The sequence below is a fragment of the Pongo pygmaeus genome, chromosome 23 (assembly GCF_028885625.2).
Source record: "Pongo pygmaeus isolate AG05252 chromosome 23, NHGRI_mPonPyg2-v2.0_pri, whole genome shotgun sequence".
Lineage (NCBI taxonomy): Eukaryota > Metazoa > Chordata > Mammalia > Primates > Hominidae > Pongo > Pongo pygmaeus.
This window is the reverse complement of record NC_085931.1, coordinates 26,563,348-26,586,114: the sequence shown is the minus strand read 5'-3', so window position 1 is coordinate 26,586,114 and position 22,767 is coordinate 26,563,348. Positions and strand designations below refer to the sequence as shown.

Sequence of the window (22,767 nt, the reverse complement as noted above, 5' to 3'; positions counted from 1 at the left end):
ATTTTCCAGTGACCTATGGTTTTATTTTGATCTAGTTTTTTGAAACTTTTGACATCTTTGTCATGTTCTCCCAGGATGAAAATCCTAAATTAAGTCTTTTTGTATTAAATAATTAGACTTATTTGGTAGATTATTTGTAAAGTATTATCAAATGATAATTGATATTAGATCTTTCTGTTACAATTATGGGTACATTATTGACATAAATGTTCCAAAACTTATATAAATTTACAAAAAGCTAATTTGTTATCAGTCATAATTTTGATTACTATGTTAAATCTTAAGTTATATTTGTATGGGTATGTTATTAATGTGAATATTCTAAAGATGATATAACATTTATGAAAGCCTGATGTCTCTAACATGACACTGTCATCATGATTCTGGTTGTTATCTTAAAATGCTGCAAATAATAGAAATAACAAAATTTCCTTGTCTATTGGGAACTTTCATCAAATCTTAACCATAGCTACACCAAATTTTGGTCATCCAGTGTTATAATTCTCAATTCCTCTCTACACACATTTGCAATCAGCTCTAGTCAAAAATTGCTGCCATGTGTGGTGGCTAACACCTATAATCCCATCACTTTGTGGGGCCAAGGTGGGAGGATCACTTGAACCCAAGTGATCCTGGTCAATAATCTCTCTTCATAGATGATATTACTCAATACCTAGAAAAACTTAAAAGACTACCAAAAATTCCAACAACTCATAAATAACTTCAGTAAAATTTCAGAATATATATGATCAATGTACAAAAGTCAGTAGCAGTTGTATACACCAAAAACGTCCAAGCTGAGAGCCAAATCAAGAATGCTATCCCATTTATAATGACCACACAAAAAAAATACCTAGGAATATATCTAACCAAGGAGGTGAAAGAACTCCACAAGAGTAACAAAAATTTCTGCTGAATAAAATCACAGATGACACAAACAAATGGAAAAACATTCCATGTTCATGGATGGTAAGAATGAGTATCATTAAAATGGTCATACCGCCCAAAGCAATCTGTAGATTTAACACTATTCCTATTAAATTACCAATGTTGTTTTTCACAGAATTAGGAAAAAAACTACTCTAAAATCCATATGGAATGAAAAAAAGAGCAGGAATCACCAAAACAAAGCCAAAAAGAAAAAGAAAAAAGCCAGAGACATCACACTATCCAACTTTAAACTATATTACAAGGCTACATAACCAAAACACTACAGTACTTGTACAAAAACAGATACATAGACCAGTGGGACAGAATAGAGAACCTAGAAATAAAGTTACACACCTACAACCAAGTGAACATCCATGAAGCTGACAAAAATAAGCAATAGGGAAAGGACTCTCTATTCAATAAATAGTGCTGGGATAACTGCCTATCCATAGGCAGAATGAAACTGGCTCCTGTTCCCTGCTCTGTGTCTTTTGTTCCTAGAAGCCCAGTCTCTATGGCCCTGTGACCAGCAGGTATTGGGAGATCCATAGCTAAGACACCAGAACCTGCTGCAAGCCTAGAAATGGAACTGTTGACATTCAGGGATGTAGCCATAGAATTCTCTCCAGAGAGGTGGCAATGCCTGGGCACTACACAGCAGAATTTGTATTAGAATCTGATGTTAGAGAACTACAGAAACCTGGTCTCTCTGGCTTTGTGTTCTCATTTCACCCAAGATTATTGACCAGAGCAGGGCATAAAAGATTCATTCCAAAAAGTAGCACTAAGTAGATATGGAAAATATAGACATAAGAATTTACAATTAATGAAAGGCTGTAAGAGTGTGGATGAGGGTAAGATGCAGAAAGGAGGTTATAATGAACTTAGCCAGTGATTTTCAACTACATAGAACAAAATATTTTTTCAAATGTCCCACGTTTATTTACATATGAAATGTGTTTCATACAGTTATGATGGATGGAGTGTATAACACCTGACAGCAGCAAGACCTTTCGAGGAACCGAACGTTGACTACAGTATATCATGCAAGTATCTATATATATACACAAAAGAATTCCTTTTCTTAAAAAAAAAAAGTAGAAAACATGTTCAGGGATAAATACAAGATATAAAATGCAAAAGAAAACACAAAACAAAACCAAAAAATATAACTCTGTCAGAGAACTATAAACGGAAGGGACAGAAGAGTACCTCTACTGCATTTTAGTAAAGCAGAACTACCGACATTAAATATACCTCTTGAAATGGCTGAACTAATCCCATGTGGCTCAGTGCTTAAGGTAACGGCCAATTACGATACACAGCCGGCTGCATTGATAAGTTTGTGGTTGACATCGTGCATCCCAACTCTAAGCACCAGAACGTTTGGCAGTAGCACCCAGAACAGGAAACGCCAACTCTTTTGAAAGCAAAGGATTAAGTCAGCTGATTTTTTTTCTATCAAGAGCCAGAGAAATACTTGATATTCTTGGTTGTGTTTCTGTAATAGTTAATAAATTACATGACAAAAACCTGACTATGTAGATCTATTGGTCTAACTATGTATTTGTAACTTTTATAGTAGTCCAGCCCCTTTGTTACTTTCCCTCCTTGTGCTCTTAAAGCCAGCCTTGTAGATCTGCCCAGAAAACCAGTCCCATTCTTTTTTTCTTTAGAATAACCTTCCCTATTCCTCAAAATGGAATTGAGGAAATCAGCATTCCTTATTAGATTCCTGGCTTCAGTTTTTATCCACGGCTGGGAAAGGAGCGACCTGCAAGGCTGCTTTAAACACCCTTCGGCGTGGCCTGAAGACAAAGGCACACCCACACTGGAGCGCAGTTGTCTCAAACGTGCACTCACTCCCTCAGGGCAGGCACATCAAGGAGGTGCTAAGACATTTAGAAGTTCCTAGTGTTTTTGAGACCCACAATTACTTCCAATTTATGTAGTGAATTTTAAAAATTAAAAACACTAAAAAAGGCATTATTTTTGCCTGTAATTAGTTAACCCATTCAAATTTGAAACATACAAAATGATTTATTTGAATTCAGGAACTGCCCCTGTTACTAAGCACTCTGTTTTAAAGAAACAGAACAAAAAGAAAAATTCTAACCCAAAACAACTCAAAACGTTTTTCACTGAATACTGATACAAACATGTAACAAAGAGTATAAAAAGTTATTCATTTAAATATATACAAACTCTTTTAAACTCAAATTCTGTTTTAATACTTAATGAGGATATATATGACAAGATGAAGAAGGAAGGCACGTTGAAAGAGAATATATTGCAACAGCCTAGACAGTACTGTTAACTCTATTATACTGCAAACTTTGTGTAACAAAAGTGTCTTTTTTATCCCAATGTGGACAGGGATTTTCCTCATGGAGTGTCTGTGGCTATTTCTTGTCTGAGCTCATCCTTTTGGATTTGATGAAGGCCATACCATGTGTCTGCATGTGAGTGTTTAAGGCAGCTTCAGTTTCAAAAGTTTTTGCGCACACTTTGCACTTTCTGTCTGACATGACGCCACTGGGAGATTCGTCCTCGTGGCTGGGTTTGTTCTCCTGTTGGTTATCTTCCCCAACCCCATTTTGCTTGGACACTGGCTGAGGTTCCTTTAACTTGTGTACAGCAAAGAGGTGCCTGGACAGAGAGACGTGAGACATGTAGCAGAGGCCACACTCCCGGCAATGGTAGGAAGAACCATCCGATTTGTGCTGAGGGATATGTTCATGGAACTGCAGCAGGTTTTCGCTGGTGAAGCGACACACGGCACACTCGTGAACCTTAAAAACATTGATTTTCAGCTTTTTCAGTGGTTGAGTGATTGCTCCTCTGGGAGGCCTGAACTTCAGAACCGGTTCTTTCAACTTCCACTTGGGACTGGGGACCTTGACATCTACTTTTATTTCTGTTTCCTCCTCATTGGTGGCATCTGTCATTTCTTTCAGGTCAGGGTCCTTGATGCCATGCATCAGCTGGACATGCTTCTCCAGCATCAACCATTTGGTAAAGGTACCTCTGGAGTCTGGGCAGTGTGAGCAGGCATACACTTTCCTGATGCCTTTGTGCTTGATCCGGTTGTGCCAGCACAGGCTGTGGGACAAGCTGAAAGGCTTGTCATGCTGGCGGCAGGGGTGTTTCTTCATTTGCTTCCCATGCTCCTTCCTCAAGTGGGATATGTACACATCTCTCTGCATGAAGAGGTGGTCACATTCCCAACACGTCCACCCAGGACTGGCCGCTTTCTTGGTTTCCATTGACTTTTTTCAAAGGAGATGGAGATTTCTTTTCCAATTTCTCTTTCCCATTCACGGATTTGCTGTCCTCTTTGTTCTGATATGCTGAATTATAAGTTGCAGGCTTAATGCTCAAAAGCAAGTTTACACCCAAGTTGGCCCTTCAATACTTTTCAATGTCCCATGGATAGACTTGATATGGTCTATCATAAGTTGCTTCTGTACATATAAAAGAGAACAGTCTAGACACTTGAAAACAGACATCTTCTGGTTTTCAATGTGTTGGTCAAAGGGGCGATACAGCAAGGTTTGCAGGGTGAACACAGTGTTGCACATGGAACACTTATATATTATTTTTGGTTCTCCTATCTTGATGCCAGGATGCTGTGTGTAGGTGTGGGAATGTGTGCTTGGGGCAGACTTAAACGCCTTTGGACAAATAGGACACTTGTAGAAGACTTCACAGTGAGAACCTTGAATGCGAGACTTCAGAGCAGCCACATCAGAGTACACAACATTGCAATGTACACATCAAAAACCAACTCTCCTTGTGTAGTGTAGACAGTTCTTGGTGACGTGGGTCTGGAAGTGCACCAACCTGCAGATGGCCCTGCACTTAGGGCAGGTGTAGGGAGATTTGTGCTGATGGATTCTCTGCCCTGGTTAGGAAGCAGCATCTGGCAGATAGTACAAGTCTTTTGTCCACTCATATCTGCAGCCTGCTGGAAATGTGTAGCCAGCGATGTCTTGTCCTGGAAGATTTCATTACACTCCAAACATTTTAGATTATGTCTACACAGTTTGGAGGGGTCTTCCTCTAGGGGCATGGCTGTGGTGCTGGGAGTGCTTGAAGGAGCGCATATGACTGTCCCAGTTATGCCGGACTGAATTTTTGTGACAGTGTGTATGCCAGCTCCCATAGGGCTCTGAAGAGTGGAAGATGAAGAAGAAGTATTGCTTGATGGAGAAACTATCATTTGACCTGCTGGGACTGGCTTTAAAATTGAGTAGGAACATTGCATTACCACCCCTTTCTCCTTATGCCCACGGGCTTGGGAAAGGAGGTTGCATTTGTTGTAAAAAACGAGGTTCTTTGTACAATGGTTGCACGTTACTTCGATGCACATGCTCCATCTGTCGTAGTGCTGGGTCAGACTCTTCAAGTGCAAAGGAGTCCCTACACTCCAAGCACTTGTACCCATGCATTAGTAATGTGATCCCTACATTGGCAGGAGGACTGAGGTTTAGGATGTAAACAGGGACTGGATTGACACTGCTCAGCACCTTGTTGAAAGTTTCCACCACAGAATTCTGCAAGGATGACACCACCTGGACTCGAGATGCCTTTTTGGGGGGTTGTGAGGCTGCTGCATTGATTATTGCCTTCTTTATTTGTTGCTGAGTTTTGGTTAGCACTTGGCGGAGTTCAGAGGTGACCTGGGCACCCTGAGGCAGAAGGTTAAGGTTGGCAAGGTGCACAGTCTTTGGCACAAGTTTGGCATTGGCCAGGCTGGATGCTGGCGTCATGACAGCTTGCTCCTGGATGGCATTGGCAGCTTTAATGATGGTACTGCTGGCACTCTGGACAGAGGCAGCAGGTAGACTGTGGCTTTCACCGTGGTGTTGTTAGAGAGCTTCAAATTAATGACTTGGGATCCTGCTGTCTTCATAGCAGACACTGGGAGGAAAGCAGTAGCTACAGGCTTCATTGTGACCTGTTTAGGGGTGGGCTCTGCAGGGAAAACTGCATTGATCACCACTGCAGACTGGAGAGGCACCCTGGGGGGAGAGGAAAGGGCGGCGGCTGATGCTGGAGATGACAGAAGGGATGTCACAGAGGCCATCACAGACACTGTCTGCTCGGAAGGTTTCTTCCCAGAGTCAAGATCCACTTCTGGCAATACGCTGGTCACCGTTCTCTTGATTTCCCCAGAAGATGTCTTAATGGTTTTTGTGCGGACTTTGGGGATTGCTGGTGTGGATCCTGCAGGAGAGGACAGGGTTCCCTTGCTGCTGTTCTCACTTGAGATGTTTCTGGGACTATCCGGTTGCTTTAGGGATGGTTTTTTTGTCCCGTCGATGAGATTCTGGGATTCAAGAGACTTGGTGGTGGCTCTCGGACTGTCGTTTACTTCTTTTGGTAACAGGGAGGATTCCCTCGAATTGGCCACTTGTTCTTTGGAGGAGTCAGAAGCCGCCTTTTTAGTGCTGAGAGCTGCGATGGCAGCAATGCAGGACGAGAAGTTGGAGGACAACTTTGTCTTTGATGGCGCAATGCCAAGGAGGCCAAGAATTTCATATACAGTCAAACAAACTTCATAAGCAAAGGAGAAGATACTTTTCAGACAAGCAAATGTTAAGGGAATTTATTACCACCAGACCTGCCTCAAAAGAGGTCTTTAAGGGAGTGTTAAATATAGAAACAAGCCAGGCGCAGTAGCTCACGCCTGTAATCCCAGCACTTTGGGAGGCTGAGGCAGGTGGATCACTTGAGCCCAGGAGTTCAAAACCAGACTGGTCAACATGGTGAAACACCGTCTCTACAAAAAATATAAAAATTAGCTAGGAATGGTGGTATGCGCCTGTGGTCCCACCCACTCAGGAGACTAAGGCAGGAGGATGGCTTGAGCCCAGGAAGCAGAGGTTGCAGTGAGCCCAGATCATACCACTGCACTCTGCCTGGGCAGCAGAGTGAGATCATGTCTCAAAATAAAATAAAATAAATATGAGAACAAAAGACCATTACCAACCACCGCAAAAACACACTTAAGTACATAGACCATTAACACTATAAAGCAACTACAAAATCAAATCTAGTCTTCATAATAACCAGCTAAAAAAATATATAAGGACAGGGTCAATTCCATACATAGAATGTTTAACTTTGAACGTAAATGGGCTAAATGCCCCAATTGAAACACACAGAGTGGCAAGTTGAATAAAGAAGCAAGACCCACTTGGGTGCAGTGGCTCATGTCTGTAATCCCAGCACTTTGGGAGACCAAGGTGGGCAGATCGCTTAAGCCCAGGTGTTCGAGACCAGCCTGGGCAACATGGGAAAACCTCATCTCTATAAAAAATGTAAAATTAGTCAGGCATGGTGGCATGCACTTGTAGTCCTAGCTACTCCAGAAGTTGAAGTGTAAAGATCACCTGAACTCAAGAGGTTGAGGCTGCAGGAAGCCATAATTGTGCCACTGCATTCCAGCATGGGTGAAAGAGACAGATCGGTCTCAAAAAATTAAAACAAACAAACAAACAAACAAGACCCAACTGTATGCCATCTTCAAGAGACCCATCTCACACATGCAATGACACAGATAGGCTCAAAGTAATGGGATGGAGGAAAACCTACCAAGTAAACAGAAAACAAAAACAAAATAAACAAAAAAGTAGCAGGGGCTGCTATTCTAATTTCAAACAAAACAGACTTTAAATCAACAACAATCAAAAAACTACAAAGAAGGGCATTACCTAATGGTAAAATGTTCAATTCAACAAGAAGACTTAACTCTTCTAAATATATATGCATTCAACACAAGAATTATGTGTGTACCCAGGGAGCACCAGGGAGCACCCAGATTCATAAAAACAAATTCTTAGAGACCTGTGAGGAGACTTAAATTCCCACACAATCATAGTGGGAGACTTCAACACTCCACTGACAGTATTAGACAGATCATCGAGTCAGAAAACTAAAAAATATATGTGGGACCTGAACTCACACTTGACCAAATGGAACTAACAGACATCTACAGAATTCTCCACCCCAAAACAACAGAATATATATTCTTCTCATCACCACATGGTGCATACTCTAAAACCAACCACACGGTCAGACAAAAAACGATTCTCAACAAATTTTAAAAAATTGAAATCATACCAATTATGCTCTCAAACCACAGCACAATAAAAATAGAAGGGAATACTAAGAAGATTGCTCAAAACCATAAAATTACATGGAAATTGAACAACCTGCTCTTGAATGACTGCTAGGTAAATAATGAAATTAAGGCAGAAATAAGTTTCAAAACCAAAGAAAAAAGGTAAGACATACCAGAATCTCTGTGACACAGCTAAAGCAGTGTTAAGAGGAAAGTTTATAGCATTAAAAGCTCACATCAAAAAGTTAGAAAGATCTCCAATTAACAACATAGCATCACACCTAGAAGAACTAGAAAAACAAGATCAAACCAACCGTAAAACTAGAAGAAGGCAAGAAATAACCAAAATCAGAGCTGAACTGAAATAAAGTGAGGCATGAAAAACATACAGAAGATCAATAAAACCAGAAGTTTTTTTTAAGACTAAATAAGATAGATAGAACGCTAACTAGATGAACAACAGAAGAAAGAGAGAAAATCCAAATAAACACAATCAAAATTGACAAAGGAGACATTATCAAGGACCCTACAGAAGTACAAAAAACTCTGAGACCATTATGAACACCTCTAGGCACACAAACTGGAAAACCTACAAAATGTGGAAAAATTCCTGAAAACACAACTGCCCAAAATTGAACCAGGAAGAAACTGAAACCCTGAACAGACTAATAATGAGTTCTGAAATTGAATCAGTAATAAAATAATTTCCATCTAATTTTATGATTTTGAGCAAGAAAAAGCCCAGGATCAGATGAATTCACAGCCAAATTCTACCAGACATATGAAGAAGAGCGGCTACCATCCCTACTTGAAACTATTCCAAACAATTGAGGAGCAGAGACTCCTCACTAACTCATTCTATGAGGCAAGCATCATTCTGATACCAAAGCCTGGCAGAGACACAACAAAGAAAAAACTACAGGCCAATATCCTTGATGAACACAGATGCAAAAATCCTTAACAAAATACTAGCAAACTGAATCTACCAGCACATCAAAAAGCTAATCCACCATAATCAAGCAGGGTTTATCCCCGGGATAAACAAGCAAGGTTGGTTCAACATATGCAAATCAATAAATGTGACTTATCACATAAACAGAACTAAAAACAAAAACCACACGATCATCTCAATAGATACAGAAAAGACTTTTGATAAAATTCAACATCCCTTTATGTTAAAAACCCTTAATAAACTAGGTATTGAAGGAACATACCTTAAAATAATAAGGGCCATTTATGACAAACCCACAGCCAACATCACACTGAACAGGCAGAAGCCGGGCTCATTCCACTTGAGAACTGGAACAAGACAAGGATGCCCACTCCCATCACTCCTATTCAACACAGTACTAGAAATCCTAGCCAGAACAATCAGGCAAGAGAAAGAAGTAAAGGCATCCAAATAGGAAGACAGGAAGTCAAACTATCTCTGTTTGCAGATAACATGATTTTATACCTAAAAAACCCCATAGTCTCTGCCTAAAAGCTCCTAGATCTAATAAACAACTTCAGCAAAGTTTCAGGATACAAAATCAAGGTGCATAAATCAGCAGTATTTCTATACACCAACAATATCCAAGCTGAGTGCCAAATCAAGAATGCAATTTAATTCACAATAGACACATACACACACAAAAATACCAAGGAATAAAGGGAACCGGGGAGGTGAAAGATCTCTACAACAAGAAAACAATAATTACAAAGCACTGCTGAAAGAAATCAGAGCTGACCCAAACAAATGGAAAAACATTCCATGCTCAAGGATAGGAAGAATCAATATTGTTATAATTGCCATATACTATCAAAAGCAATCTCCAGTTTGAATGTTATTCCTATCAAACTACCAATGTCATTTTTCACAGAATTAGAAAAAAAACCTATTCTAAAATTTATAAGGAACTCAAAAAGAGCACAAATCACCAAAGCAATCCTAAGCAAAAAGAACAAAGCGGGAGGCATCACACTACCTCACTTCAAACTATACTACAAGGCCACCAGTAACCAAAACAGCATGGTATTTGTACAAAAACAGACACATAGACCATTAGAATAGGATAAAGAACCCAGAAATAAAGCCACACATCTACAACTAACTGATCTTTGGCAAAGGTGACAAAAATAAGCAATAGGAAAAGGACTTCCTATTCAATAAATGATTCTAGGATAACTGGCTATCTAGATGCCAGAATGAAACTGGACCCCTACTTATCACCATACACAAAAAGTAACTCAAGAGGGATTAAAGACTTACATGTAAGACCTCGAACTATAAAAACTCCCAGCACTTTGGGAGACCAAGGCAGGTGGATCGCCTGAGCTCAGGAGTTCAAGACCAGCCTGGGCAACATGGTGAAACTCCGTGTTTACCAAAAAAAATATGAAGAATTAGCTGGGCATGGTGGCACATATGCCTGTGGTCCCAGCTATTCAGAAGGCTGAGGTGGGAAGATTGTTTGAGCCTGGGAGGTGGAGATTGCAGTGAGTCAAAATCTCACCACCGCACTCCAGCCTAAGGGACAGAATGAGACCCCACTCAAAAAAGAAAAAAAGTTCTGGAACTAGAGAGTGTTAAGAATGTCCTAAATGTCAGTGAATGATACACTTTAAAGTGCTTAATCTTACGTAAATTTTTCCTCAATTTAGAAACTTTTTCAAATTCTTGAAAAAAAAAACTATGTAACATATTTAAATATACACATAAACATAAATATATACTATAAACATTTATAGCATACATATGTAATCTCTCTGCCATTTTGGGCTACCTTACAAATAAGGCAGAAGCAAACACATAAAAATTAAATATACATATATATACATATACACACACACACATAAATATGCATATTTATAAATTTAGAAATATAGAACATAGGTGACTATTCAAGGAAATATATATTTATGAGCATATAAATATATAGGTAACATACATAAATATATTTAATATAGAAATTTACACATATATATGTAGCACTCTGCCGCTCTGGCATACTTTGCTCATACAGGGTAGAAGCAAACATATATACTCACATACATGTGTATGCACACACATAGGTGTGTTTTTATATATGTACATACAACTACTTATATTTATTAATATATATAGAAATACATAAAAAGAGTAAATATATACATAAGGGTATTGTTAAATTGAATTGTCTTTGTCCTAAAGCTGCCTCCATACTTATTTTAAGTTTGGCCTAATGAGTTCTCTATACATAGCTAGTTGTAACCTAACTTAATGTGTAAAAATAACTGTAACTTAACCCAAGACTATAGTCTTATAACATATAACTATGTCTTAGCCAATGAAAACAGCTGAGCCTTCAGCCAATCAGAGGCTGAAAGCTGCCAAAACATGACTAGATAAGGTAAATGCCAACAGCAGCCAATCAGGCTGTTTCTGTGCACTTCTTTTTCTCTAGCTGTAAATATAACCTGCACATATGGTGGCATGGAGTGTTCTGAGCCATTTTTGGTGCAAACTGCTGCCTGATTCCTAAGCGGTTTCTTTGCTCAAATAAACTCTGCTAAATTTAACGTATATAAAGGTTTTTTTTTTAACAGATTAGTGTAGGAAATGCAATCTGAAGTAGAACTTCCATCAAACCCCAGAAGCATGGAGTGCCCAAGCACAGCGACCCACCAGGTCCATTGTGCACACAGATCTCTCACAGCAGCAGGGGTCCTGGGCAAGTTCTCTCTCAAATTTTGAAGCTCCAAGGATTTGTGTTTTGAGCTATGCATTTGTTTACCTTTGTAAGGGTTTTTTTTTTTTAAATTTTTTAATCCAGACTGGGTTTCAAAGTTGATTCTGAAATAATAAATAAAAGCTGTTTTATTTATTTAGTTAGTTTAATTTATTTAGTTTAAAGTGAATTTGTTGTAATTTTTTCTTTTGAGAGTTCTGGCAAGCTGGATGGGATCCACCTCCCAAGACCCCTTGAGGAATGCAGGAAAGACACTGCTGGCCCCTTTGCCCTCCTTCTGAGGTTGTACATTCCTCTTAGGCCAGACTCTGTTCTTTTTGCATTGAACCTTGATCCTTTTGGGTTTCGAATCCAGGGTTTTGTGCTATGAGAGGGCAAATAACCTTGGGGTGGGTGCCAGTGGCCAGTTTGTGCTGTGAGATGACATATGGCCTTTTGAGGTTTGGGTAGCTGATGAGTCATTGGTAAAAACTTGACTGAGTCCAGCATCAAATTGGATTTGGTGGTGAACTGTATTGGATCGAGGTAAGAGGCCACTCTCTAGGTGACAGTGGGGAAACACTTACAAAGGTAAACAGGTGCATGTCTTCCCAGTTACAACAACTGCAGGGATTGAGAGTACTTCTACTTGTGCATGCAAACTAAAGACCCCTGTGCCCCAAGATGTCTGCCTTTTTTGCAAATAGCCGGGCCACTGGAAAAAGAATGGTCCACTTTTACAGCAGCCATCTCACAGGTCATCCCTTTGGCCTGGACTGTTTCCCCCCTAAGGGAAGCCCCCAAAGGCATCGCTCTTGGGACAACTATGAACTAATCTAATTAGCCCTTCCTGTTTTTTCTCTCTCTCTTTGATCCTGCTTCTCCCATGGGAACCCCTCCGTTGACTGAAACCACTCTTTTCAAGCCCTTGCTGCCACTTCTTTCTTGTTGTCATGAACTTTGCTATGTCCCCAAAGTCTTACTCAAGGAAAATGAGCCTTTCTGACTTAATTTCCTTGTTGAGAAGAGAAGAGTGGCCAGTAGCCAGGCTAGCGATAGAATTAATTAAATATGTCACCGAATTGATTAATTCCTACAGTGTTAAAAGAGAAGCACTAACAATGCCAGTGACCATGTGACATGGATTTAAGCTACGAGTCATAGAACTGTGATGAGAAGCCTCAGCGCTGTAAAACAGAGGGTGGAGGAAAGCTTTTCCTCTCTCAAATGAGCTTTGCCAGGTATACTTCTTGAAGAATAGGAAGTTGAAGTGTTCAGGACTTTTATGTCTATTCTACTTTGGCTTAATTTACATGATTCTTAGTTTATTAGCCTAGAAATGGCCAAGAAAACTTAAGGCTCAATAATTAGTTATAAATATGAAATATCCTCAATTTTTAAGATAAAAACAACTTATAAATGTATTTGTCTGTAAAAATTGTGTATATTTTTACAGAACATCTATTTCTTTCTTTTTTTATTTTTTATTTTTTTTTATTATACTTTAAGTTCTAGGGTGCACATGCACAATGTGCAGGTTTGTTGCATATGTATACATGTGCCATGTTGGTGTGCTGCACCCATTAACTCATCATTTATATTAGGCATATCTCCTAGTGCTATCCCTCCCCCTTCCCCCAACCCCACAACAGGCCCCCATGTGTGATGTTCCCCTTCCTGTGTCCAAGTGTTCTCATTGTTCAATTCCCACCTATGAGTGAGAACATGCGGTGTTTGGTTTTTTGTCCTTGCGATAGTTTGCTGAGAATGATGGTTTCCAGCTTCATCCATGTCACTACAAAGGACATGAACTCATCATTTTTTATAGATGCATAGTATTCCATGGTGTATATGTGCCACATTTTCTTAATCCAGTCTATCATTTTTGGACATTTGGGTTGTTTCCAAGTCTTTGCTATTGTGAATAGTGCTGCAATAAACATACATGTGCATGTGTCTTTACAGAAGCATGATTTATAATCCTTTGGGTATATACCCAGTAGTGGGATGGCTGGGTCAAATGGTATTTCTAGTTCTAGATCCCTGAGGAATGGACACATTGTCTTCCACAATGGTTGAACTAGTTTACAGTCCCACCAACAGTGTGAAAGTGTTCCTATTTCTCCACATCCTCTCCAGCACCTGTTGTTTCCTGACTTTTTAATGAACGCCATTCTAACTGGTGTGAGATGGTATCTCATTGTGGTTTTGATTTGCATTTCTCTGATGGGTCTATTTCTTTAAAACAAAGGGAAGGTAGTCTCTCATTTACATTAGTTTTTTTTCATAGCCTTTTGAACTTTGCAATTTCTATGTTTCGGAACCTATTTCTTACAGTTTTTCTATGCTAAACTCTGTCCTGGTCAGTTCTAGAGTGTATGAAGAACCAAGTGATGTAATTGTATGCGACCTGGCTGTAGTGGAACAAATTTGACTCTTAAGTATGCAGGCTCTAATTTTCCTTTCTGGTTTTGGTAAGTATTCCTTACATAGGTTTTTTCTTTGAAAATCTGGGATTGAGAGGTTGATGAATGAAAATTAATCCTTTCACTTTGTTGTATATAGGTTTGCAATAGTTAGGTCAGAGTGGAGTTTTAAGGTCATGGAAGGGGCTGATGACTTACAAATAATGGGCTCTGATTGGGCAACTACTCATCTGAGTTCCTTCCATTTGACCTAATTAAGCTTGTGAAATTTACACTAAGCCATGAGCTCATCTTTAAAAAGTTTTATTAAAAGATTTTCAGCTGTTCCAAATGGGACTTATTAGTAGAATGTGTTTTAAAGGATCATATCAGATGAATGAAAGGTATTTGATCCTTTGTTTCCTTAATAATAGAATGATGGTTTGGAAAAATAGGCTAGAGTCTAACCACAGTGCTATTATTTGGCTTTCTTGTTAAACATAGGTCTAAGCCTAAGTATATCAATACAACAAATACTTACGGTTTCATTTCTAGTAATGAAAAAAAAAACCAAGTCTTTCTGGCATAAGATTCATCTGGTTATTTTGAAACATTTTTGTAAAATAAATTTACATCTATAAAGAACATTTTTATTTGTAAGGAGGGGTATGTCTCTGTGCACTGGAAGAGAGGGAGGACTAAATCACTGGGAAGTCTTATGATAAAGAAGCCATTGGCTTAAATCAGCAAAGCAAGCCATCCCTTGGTTTAAGGTGTTTTTCCTGGCCATCCTGTCTTGACTAGAACTTTACCTACACCTTCCTTTTTGGTTTAGGCAAATTATAGTATCTAAACCTGAAGTCTCAGCTCTGTGTCTTTGAGATATAAATGTTCTACCATGTCTTCTCTGGAACCTGATAACTATCTATCTCTTTAAAATGCAAGTCTAGGGAGATGACTCATCAGAAAAAGAAGAAAAAAGAGGTATTTGGAAATTGTGCAAATTAAAGCAGCCCCTGATGCCAAAGTCTACACATTCCTGAGTGAGTCAGTTCTGGCCACTTCTAGCTGGATCAAGAGAGCTCTGCTGGGCAGGCCTGAAGAGCACCTGGATGGCAGACACCTGAGGAGCCAAGTGCCTGAAACTTCCTCCATCTGCTTGAGGAGCGCCAAAGCCCAGGTGCTGGCTGGACAAGCCCTTCTGGCTGCCTAAGCAGGTGGCAGAAGAAGGAAACAAGGTCAGTGGCAGAGTGTTGAACCCTGCCTCCCAGGTGGGTGGAAGATGCCTGTCGCCAAACTCTAGGGCCCAGCTTGCCGGGTGAGATGGGTGAACTGGTGATCCCCCAAGAGAGTGGACGTCAGAACTACATGGTCCTAGACTTCACCTCGGCCAGCGAAGGAGAGAGAGGGTTAATGTTAACTGCACGAGGCCCACTCTAGCCTTAAATTGTGTAATTCAAACCCTTCCCTTGGAGACAAAACAAGCATGACAAGGAATTCTGAGGTCAGGGGACAAGAATCACAAGTTCCCTAGTGGGAGACTGAGGAGGCAGTGTCCTTCCTGCCCTCGGTCTACTGGCAAAGAACGTTCCTCAGCCTGACCTTTCCACATTGCACTTTCTGCTCTGTTTGCAATTTTCCTCCTTTAGTGCTGAGAGAATCCCAGTGTTCGATCCTGAAATCTATAGGTTCCTAATGGGTGGTTAAAAAAAACCTCAGCGAGAGAAGCAGAAAATGTTTCCTCTTCCTGAAAAACTGTAGAAAGGCAGGCACCATTCTGGGTGAGGACATGGTCCTTGCAAATGTCTTTATGTTTTTTTTTTTTTTTATTTTGAGATGAAGTTTTGCTCTTGTTGCCCAGACTGGAGTGCAGTGGTGCGATCTCCGCTCACTGCAACCTCCGCCTCTGGGGTTCAAGCAATTCTCCTACCTCAGCCTCCCGAGTAGCTGGAATTACAGGCACCTGCCACCACACCTGGCTAATTTTTTGTATTTTTAGTAGAGATGGGGTTTTGCCATGTTGGCCATGTTGGTCTCGAACTCCTGACCTCAAGTGAGCCACCTGCTTCTGCCTCCCAAAGTGCTGGGATTACAGGAGTGAGTCACCGCGTCCAGCCTGCAAACGTCTTTAAAGACAGTGTGTTTCAGAGGCTGTGACGGTGCCCTGTGAACATGCCAAATCTCGCAGTCCCTGGTGCTCTGAGGAGCAGGCCCAGCTCCTTGCCAGGCTGATGGTACTGAAACTCTGCTCTCCAAGACAAAACCTGATGGCCGTGCAAGATTTCTTAATCGACTGTGGACCGTGAGAGTCTGCATCTCATTTTAATGAAGATGGGAAAAGAAAGAACAAAAGAGCAACTCCCAGGTTATAAAGAAACTGGATTTTAGTATAATATTCAAGTGTAGCATTGCTAATAACAACAAACCTTTCCCCTCCCAAACGGTAAACACTTGCACTGCCTATTATACAAAAATTCAACCACCCTCTCTGTTCCCCCGATATCTCCTCCCCAGTGACCCCCCTCTCATGCGGCCTCATGAGCCTGGCCAGTGGTGAATGGCACTCTCAGGGGCATGAGACTCCATGTGAGTGGGACTCAGCTGGGACCCCTCTCCACGTGGAAGCTGGAGAAGCCACCCTAGTACCAGCTCAAAGTGTCCATGATGTCCCTGCTGCTGAGGTAGGGGCTGCCTCTGAGCTGGTCTCGGGGTGTGGAGCTGCTGCTGGTAGTGGGCTCTGCCCTGAGGGCCTGGTGGCTGGTCGGAAGGGCAGGCACACATGAGTGACTCCCCAGGAACTCAGGCCACCTCCCCACCACAGCCCTGCACTGTGTGCTCCAGGCATGTGCTGAGTGCCTGGTCAATCACCAGTGCCCTATTGATCCCAGTCTCCAGAGAGATCATTTAGCGTCACTCCACAGAGGGGGAAACTGAGGCCCAGAGAAGTAAGGTGACTCTCCCCAGTCACAGGGCTGGTCAGCAGTAGGATAGGAGGCTAGTCCCTTGCTGTCTGACTCCCTGAGCCCACCCATAGCCCAAGGCAGCCAACCTCTGCCCGCCCTGGTTCAGGCCCTGACTGGCCCCTGTGGTGGGTGATGTCTATCTCCCTGGCCTTTGTGCTCCCAGCCAACTGGGATGGAGCCTCCAGCTGGCATGATAGGTTGTAGCTACGGACAGAAGAGTGGCTGTGAGGCTGCCAGGAATCTCACCAGGGCCCCCTCCCAGGGCCTGTCCAGAATGAGGTCTGGGTACCCCAGGCATTGCCAGACCACAGGATCTGATGTTGACCAAGAGGCCATGGCCACAGGCTTTCTGAGGCTGGCCCCCAGGGAGAGTTCAATCCTGCTGTCCCAATTCCTGCCCTGGCCTTACCTCTCAGTCTCACCGAGCCGCTTCATGGTCCCAAACCAGGACCCAAAGTGCTGCTTGGGCTCAAGGTTGTAATTATTTGCAGCCAACTGGAGCAGCGGACCTCCTTGCTTACTTTGAATTCCTGGGTCCAGAGGGAAAAACTGGGTGGTGACAGGGACTGGACAGGGATGCCACAGGAGCCCTGTGGGGGTGTTAGATGGGGTGGTGGCCAGTCTTTGCTCATAGGAGACCCCCTCCTCCTCTCCAGTCCTGTCCCCACCTGTTCTCAGAGCTGGCTCAAACAGCAGCTCCTCCAGGAAGGTGTCCTTGGTTTCAACCTGGTACTCCCACCTGCAGGTCTTCCTGGAGTGTCTCCTCTTTCTCTCTGTATCCCCATAAATCTAAGATGAGGGGGATGGATTTGCCCACCGCTACTCACCTTATGACTCTTGTGAGGTTGATCAGTCTCCCCTGGAAGGCCAACAGCCGAAGTCCATCAGAAAGGGTCCTCTGGCCCAGAGCCAGCCCCTGCCCAGCCCTGTCATGCTGCACCCAGGGTGCAAGACCCAGATCAGGTCTGGGTGACAGGAGGGGTATAGAGGGGCTGAGGCTCAGGGGCCTTCTAGCCTAACTTGTCTGGGGACAGTTGGGGAAACTGAGACCCCAAGCAGGGAGGTATGGCTCCGAGAGATTATTCTCATTAACCTGGAATATTTTTGCAAGCTGTTAGGTATAGGAAGTCTGTCACAGGTAAGAGAAATGCTTTTTGAGAGCATGAGAGGCAGCAGGGTTGTGACAATATTGAAACACCACAGTGCAGATTCACCAATTGCCACCACCGGGAGCCTCCTGAGCGCCATTGCAGATGCACAGCCCTCCCCTGCAACCCCTGCACCTCCCCATGGTCTGGCACCTAAAGGGTTATGCCTCATGGCAGGAATCAGGGCCCTCAGGATGCCCTGCCCACTCCAAGGTCTGCCTCTGCTCTGATTGGTCACTGACATTCAGATTGTCACCCAAATATAAGAACGTTGGCAGAAAGACTCATTCAATACAAGTGGACTCAGACATAGATAGGAATTGGGTTGCAAAAAGCCCCTTTTGTTTCTTTTATTTTATTTTGGAAAAAACTTTTATTGTGAAAATTCACATATATATATAGAAAAAAATCAATCAATGCAAAAGGATAGACAATGAACAAATGAATTCCCCTTCCACTCCAGATCCCCACCCCAGATCCAGACCTCCTGAGCCCACTTCCCCCATCTCATCACAGATCCAGACCTCCTGAGCCCACTTTCCCCATCTCATCACAGATCCAGACCTCCTGAGCCCACTTTCCCCATCTCATCACCAGTGATTTCTTGGGCTCTGCATTAGTTTTCTATTGCTGCTGCAACAGACAGCTACAGACTCAGTGGCTTCCATTTCTGTCTTATAGTTCTGGTTGCCAAAAGTCCTAAGAGGATCTCACTGGGCTAAAGTCAAGGTGCTGGTGGGGCTATGTCCCTTCTGGAGGCTCAAGGGATGAATCGGGTCCCTGCCTTTTCTAGCTTCTAGGGGCTCCAGGTTCTAGGTTTGTGGCCTCCTTCCTCCATCCTCAAAGCCAGCAACAGCAGGTGAAGTCCTCGCCCATCGTGCATCACTCTCCCTTCTGCCTCCTTCAACTTTTTTTTTTTTTTTTATATTCAGGGGGAACGAGTACAGGATTCTTACGTAGTCAAAAAGCTGCTCATACAGAAGCTCGGAACTTTCAATACAGCTTTGCCTTTTTTGCCATTTTAATTTTCCATTTAATTTAAATATATTCTCTCATTTGACCTTCATACTCTGTGGAGAAATATTTCTATTTCGGCTTGTATTGACAAGCTGTTTTCACACAGCCCTCACATCACCCAACCACCCAGCAGAGATCCTCATTCCCATGAAACAGATAAAGAAACTGAGGCCCAGGGAGGCTAAGAGTCCTGCCAGGATCATTCACCTTCCAAGGTAAGGAGCCAGTTCCAGACCTGAGTTTGTGCAGCTCCAAGCTCCCCCGTCTTTCTACAATGCTAGATTTAGACTATAGCAATCTAGCAAGTGTGGCCACACAATGGTCAAGTTGGATTTAGATGATGTTCTCTATAAATCCATTCTCCTCTCCCGTGTAAGCAAGGCAAAGTACTCCAGGCCATGGGGAGTCCCTGAAGACTCGATGAACTGCAGTGGCCGCATCAGGAGGTTGCAGGTTGACCAGAACTCACCGACACAGCAGGAGAGCAGCTTGGAAGCTGCAACCCAGCCAAGACCCAGTGCCTTGGATTGGGGGAGAAAACATGCAGCCATTCCTCTCTCTCTGCTGGCTAGAGGGGATTCTGGCTTTTCCTGCCAGAGCCACCCCTTTCCCTCCTCCTAAAGTTGATGGTGGTTCTGTAAGGAAAGGGAGAAGTGCACAGTGTGATAGGGGCAGGAAGAGAAGAAAACGGAGGAGAGGAGGGGACTTTCCCATAAGCAGGCAGAAGAAAAGGCAGCTGTGGTGTGTGATGGACATGGATGCAGTGGTGTCCAATGTGGGGTCAGCCCTAGAGGAGAGACAGAGAGAGAGACAGAAAAGTGAGAGAGTCCTGACCCTTACGATTAACATGGGGTCTGCCTGCAAATGCTGTTTAGGGCCATCGCCTCTTCGTGTACTGCTATTTTTGAGAGTGATGCTCCTGAGCCCCATGACCCAGTCAAATTTGATGTCCCCTTGAGCCAGATTCAGGGCTGGGAGTCCAGTGTGATCTGCCTGCATCTTGCTGCATTGAGAACAGGCCAGATCTTGACCCCAGTACAGGGGCTGGATATGAACAGGCAACAGCTGGGTTTCTGAGTCAGAAAGACTTGGTTAATTGCTAATTGCTTAGGCGAGTAATTTAATTTTGTTGAGTCAGATTCCTCAGCTATAAAATGCAGATGACAGTACTTATTCCTCCAGGTTATGGGGAAAATGGAGATTCTAAGCATGATGTCCATTTCACAGAAAGATACCAATTTGGTGGCTTATTTTCCTTTCTACCTTCAGAAGTGGCCATCCCTGCCACCTAAACAGACCCTTGACTCTCAAGTGGATGGGGTCCCATTTGCACAGGGGGAGACCTTACAGCCTACGTTGAGTCTATACTCACCACTTAGTGAGCATTGTATCCACTCAGGGGCCTCTGTGGGCATCCGTCTCCTCTGCAGCATCTTTCCTCCCCACCGCTGGGTCTGCACATGACCCCCTCCTTGGGTTAGGCCTCTGATCAGTGATGACCTTGGTATGGTGGTGATGGTCAGTCTTGGCATCAAATGAGCCAGTTTATATCATCAGCTATTCAATAAAACACTAATCTAGGTGTCACCGTGAAAGTATTTTGTGACATTGTTATGTACATGTTGTTACAAATGTGCATGATGCATTTACTACAGCATAGAATTTTGCCTGGGTGCCAGCCTGAAGTCTGTGCGACAGATCATAGCCATGTTAGTCCCACAGTCACAGGGGCCAATTGATTAAATTATTTTATCTCCCTTGAGAACTAAAAATAAAATCCTAAGCCCCCCACCTGACTTAACAGACCCCCTGTTGGCCAACGGAACCTCAAATGAATCTTAAAATTCAGTTCTTGGCCATGACAGGACAGGAGGTCAGACATACCTCCCTCCCTCTTATGGTTTAGACCCAACGACTGAACAGCATTAATGTTAAAATAGAGATCATGAGACTGACAGAACAGACTCTTTGTGGCAATAAGACCCCAAATTATAAACAGGACCTAGGGCCATGCCAGGCGAGGGTTAAGTCTTGTACCCTACTCTTACAGAGTAAACTAGATTCTAACTACCACATGATTTTTATTTTTCTCTAGCAGCCAAGCAAGCACTGGCTGTGAGAGAAGCAAGATTAAAACAATTACAACTCACCCAGTTCACAGACGCTGAGTAACTGATCTCCTGCCCCACCAACCTTAACGACAGCTTTCACTGGAAAAGGGACTGATTTCAGTAACTTTCTCCTGATAAGAGACCATCCTCCATGGACTGGTTCTGGCCAGTTTTAGAGGCTGTGCCTTTACAGAGGCTGAGTACCTTCATGTCCCTGCTTCACTTTTTGATGTGTAGGGCCTAATTATAATACATTTAAATGTCAAGTCTCCACCCCAGAATGAACATGCATGTTTATTGAATATGCATGTGTTAGGACCTCTTTTATGAGTATTCTCATAAAATGATATAGCTCCTCTGATATCCTATTGAGTATGTATATGTAGCCAACTCGTTCGGCTCAAATTCCTGTCCTCTCCTTCCCTCCCTGGAAGTGCCTGCCTCTGGCCTTGGCTGTAGGCCACACTTCCCAGCCTGTCATAATGGCCACCTTGCAGGCTGCAAACCTTTATAAGAAATAAAGCTCTCTTTTCTAAATTTATAAAATTGTGTGATTTTTCAGTTGATGCTCTCTTTCTACACACACACACACACACACACACAATTTATACAGAAAGCAATCTGGAGAATATATGTGGGAATGGATATTAAGTGTGTGGTACCATGCTGGAAGTAACATAAAGTTGGATTAGGCTAAATTTATTAATGTTGGCCCACTAAACAGAGATTCTGGATTCAGGGTTGTAGGTCAAAGCCTTAGAAAGGGCTCCAAGGGTTGGTTTGATCGGTTACTTGGTTGGTTGCTTGCTTGGTTGGTTGGTGCTTGCTTCCTTGCTTGGTCGTTTGGTTGGTTTGTTGCTTGCTTGCTTGTTGGTTGATTGGTTGGCTGTTTGCTTATTTGTTTGGTGACTTGGTTGGTTGGCTGAAACAGAATCAGAGTTTACCTAAGGTACATAAAGTTGAGAGGCCACAACTTCCTTGGTTTATGTGTACAGGAAGGTATGTAAAAACTCAGGGAGACTGGATTTATTATGTCAGAACTGCTCACTCACACTGGAGGGTCTACAGAACATATGTCTCACAACGATCATGAGAAAGAATATTGTGAGAGGAGCCCAGTATCCTGGAAGAGCTTTGAGCTTGTGCTCTCAGTAGGCAAAATGTTACAGCAGGAACTGCAGCCACTGGACTGGGATCTTTGAATAAAATGAGGATAATCGAATCCTGGTGTGGCAGGGAACATGGGCTGTCCTTAATCACCAAAGATGAAGTGGGTGTGGTCACCACAGTGGAAAGCAGTGTCAAAGCAGCAGTCAGAATGGTTTGACTCACAGACACCCACGGCACTGTGTAGTCCATTGTAACCACACGGAGA

At 42.6% G+C, this 22,767-nt stretch overlaps 1 protein-coding gene across 1 annotated transcript; it reads right to left on the bottom strand.

Annotated features, from left to right (window-relative positions):
• Nucleotides 1–3,332: 3,332 nt before the first annotated feature.
• LOC129023666 (zinc finger protein 532-like) lies at nt 3,333–8,861 on the bottom strand. Its single transcript, XM_054470565.2, is given in 7 exon segments — nt 3,333–4,205; nt 4,207–4,331; nt 4,334–4,834; nt 4,837–5,336; nt 5,338–5,776; nt 5,779–6,489; nt 8,834–8,861. Coding segments are annotated over 7 exon segments (3,177 nt in total).
• Nucleotides 8,862–22,767: the final 13,906 nt, after the last annotated feature.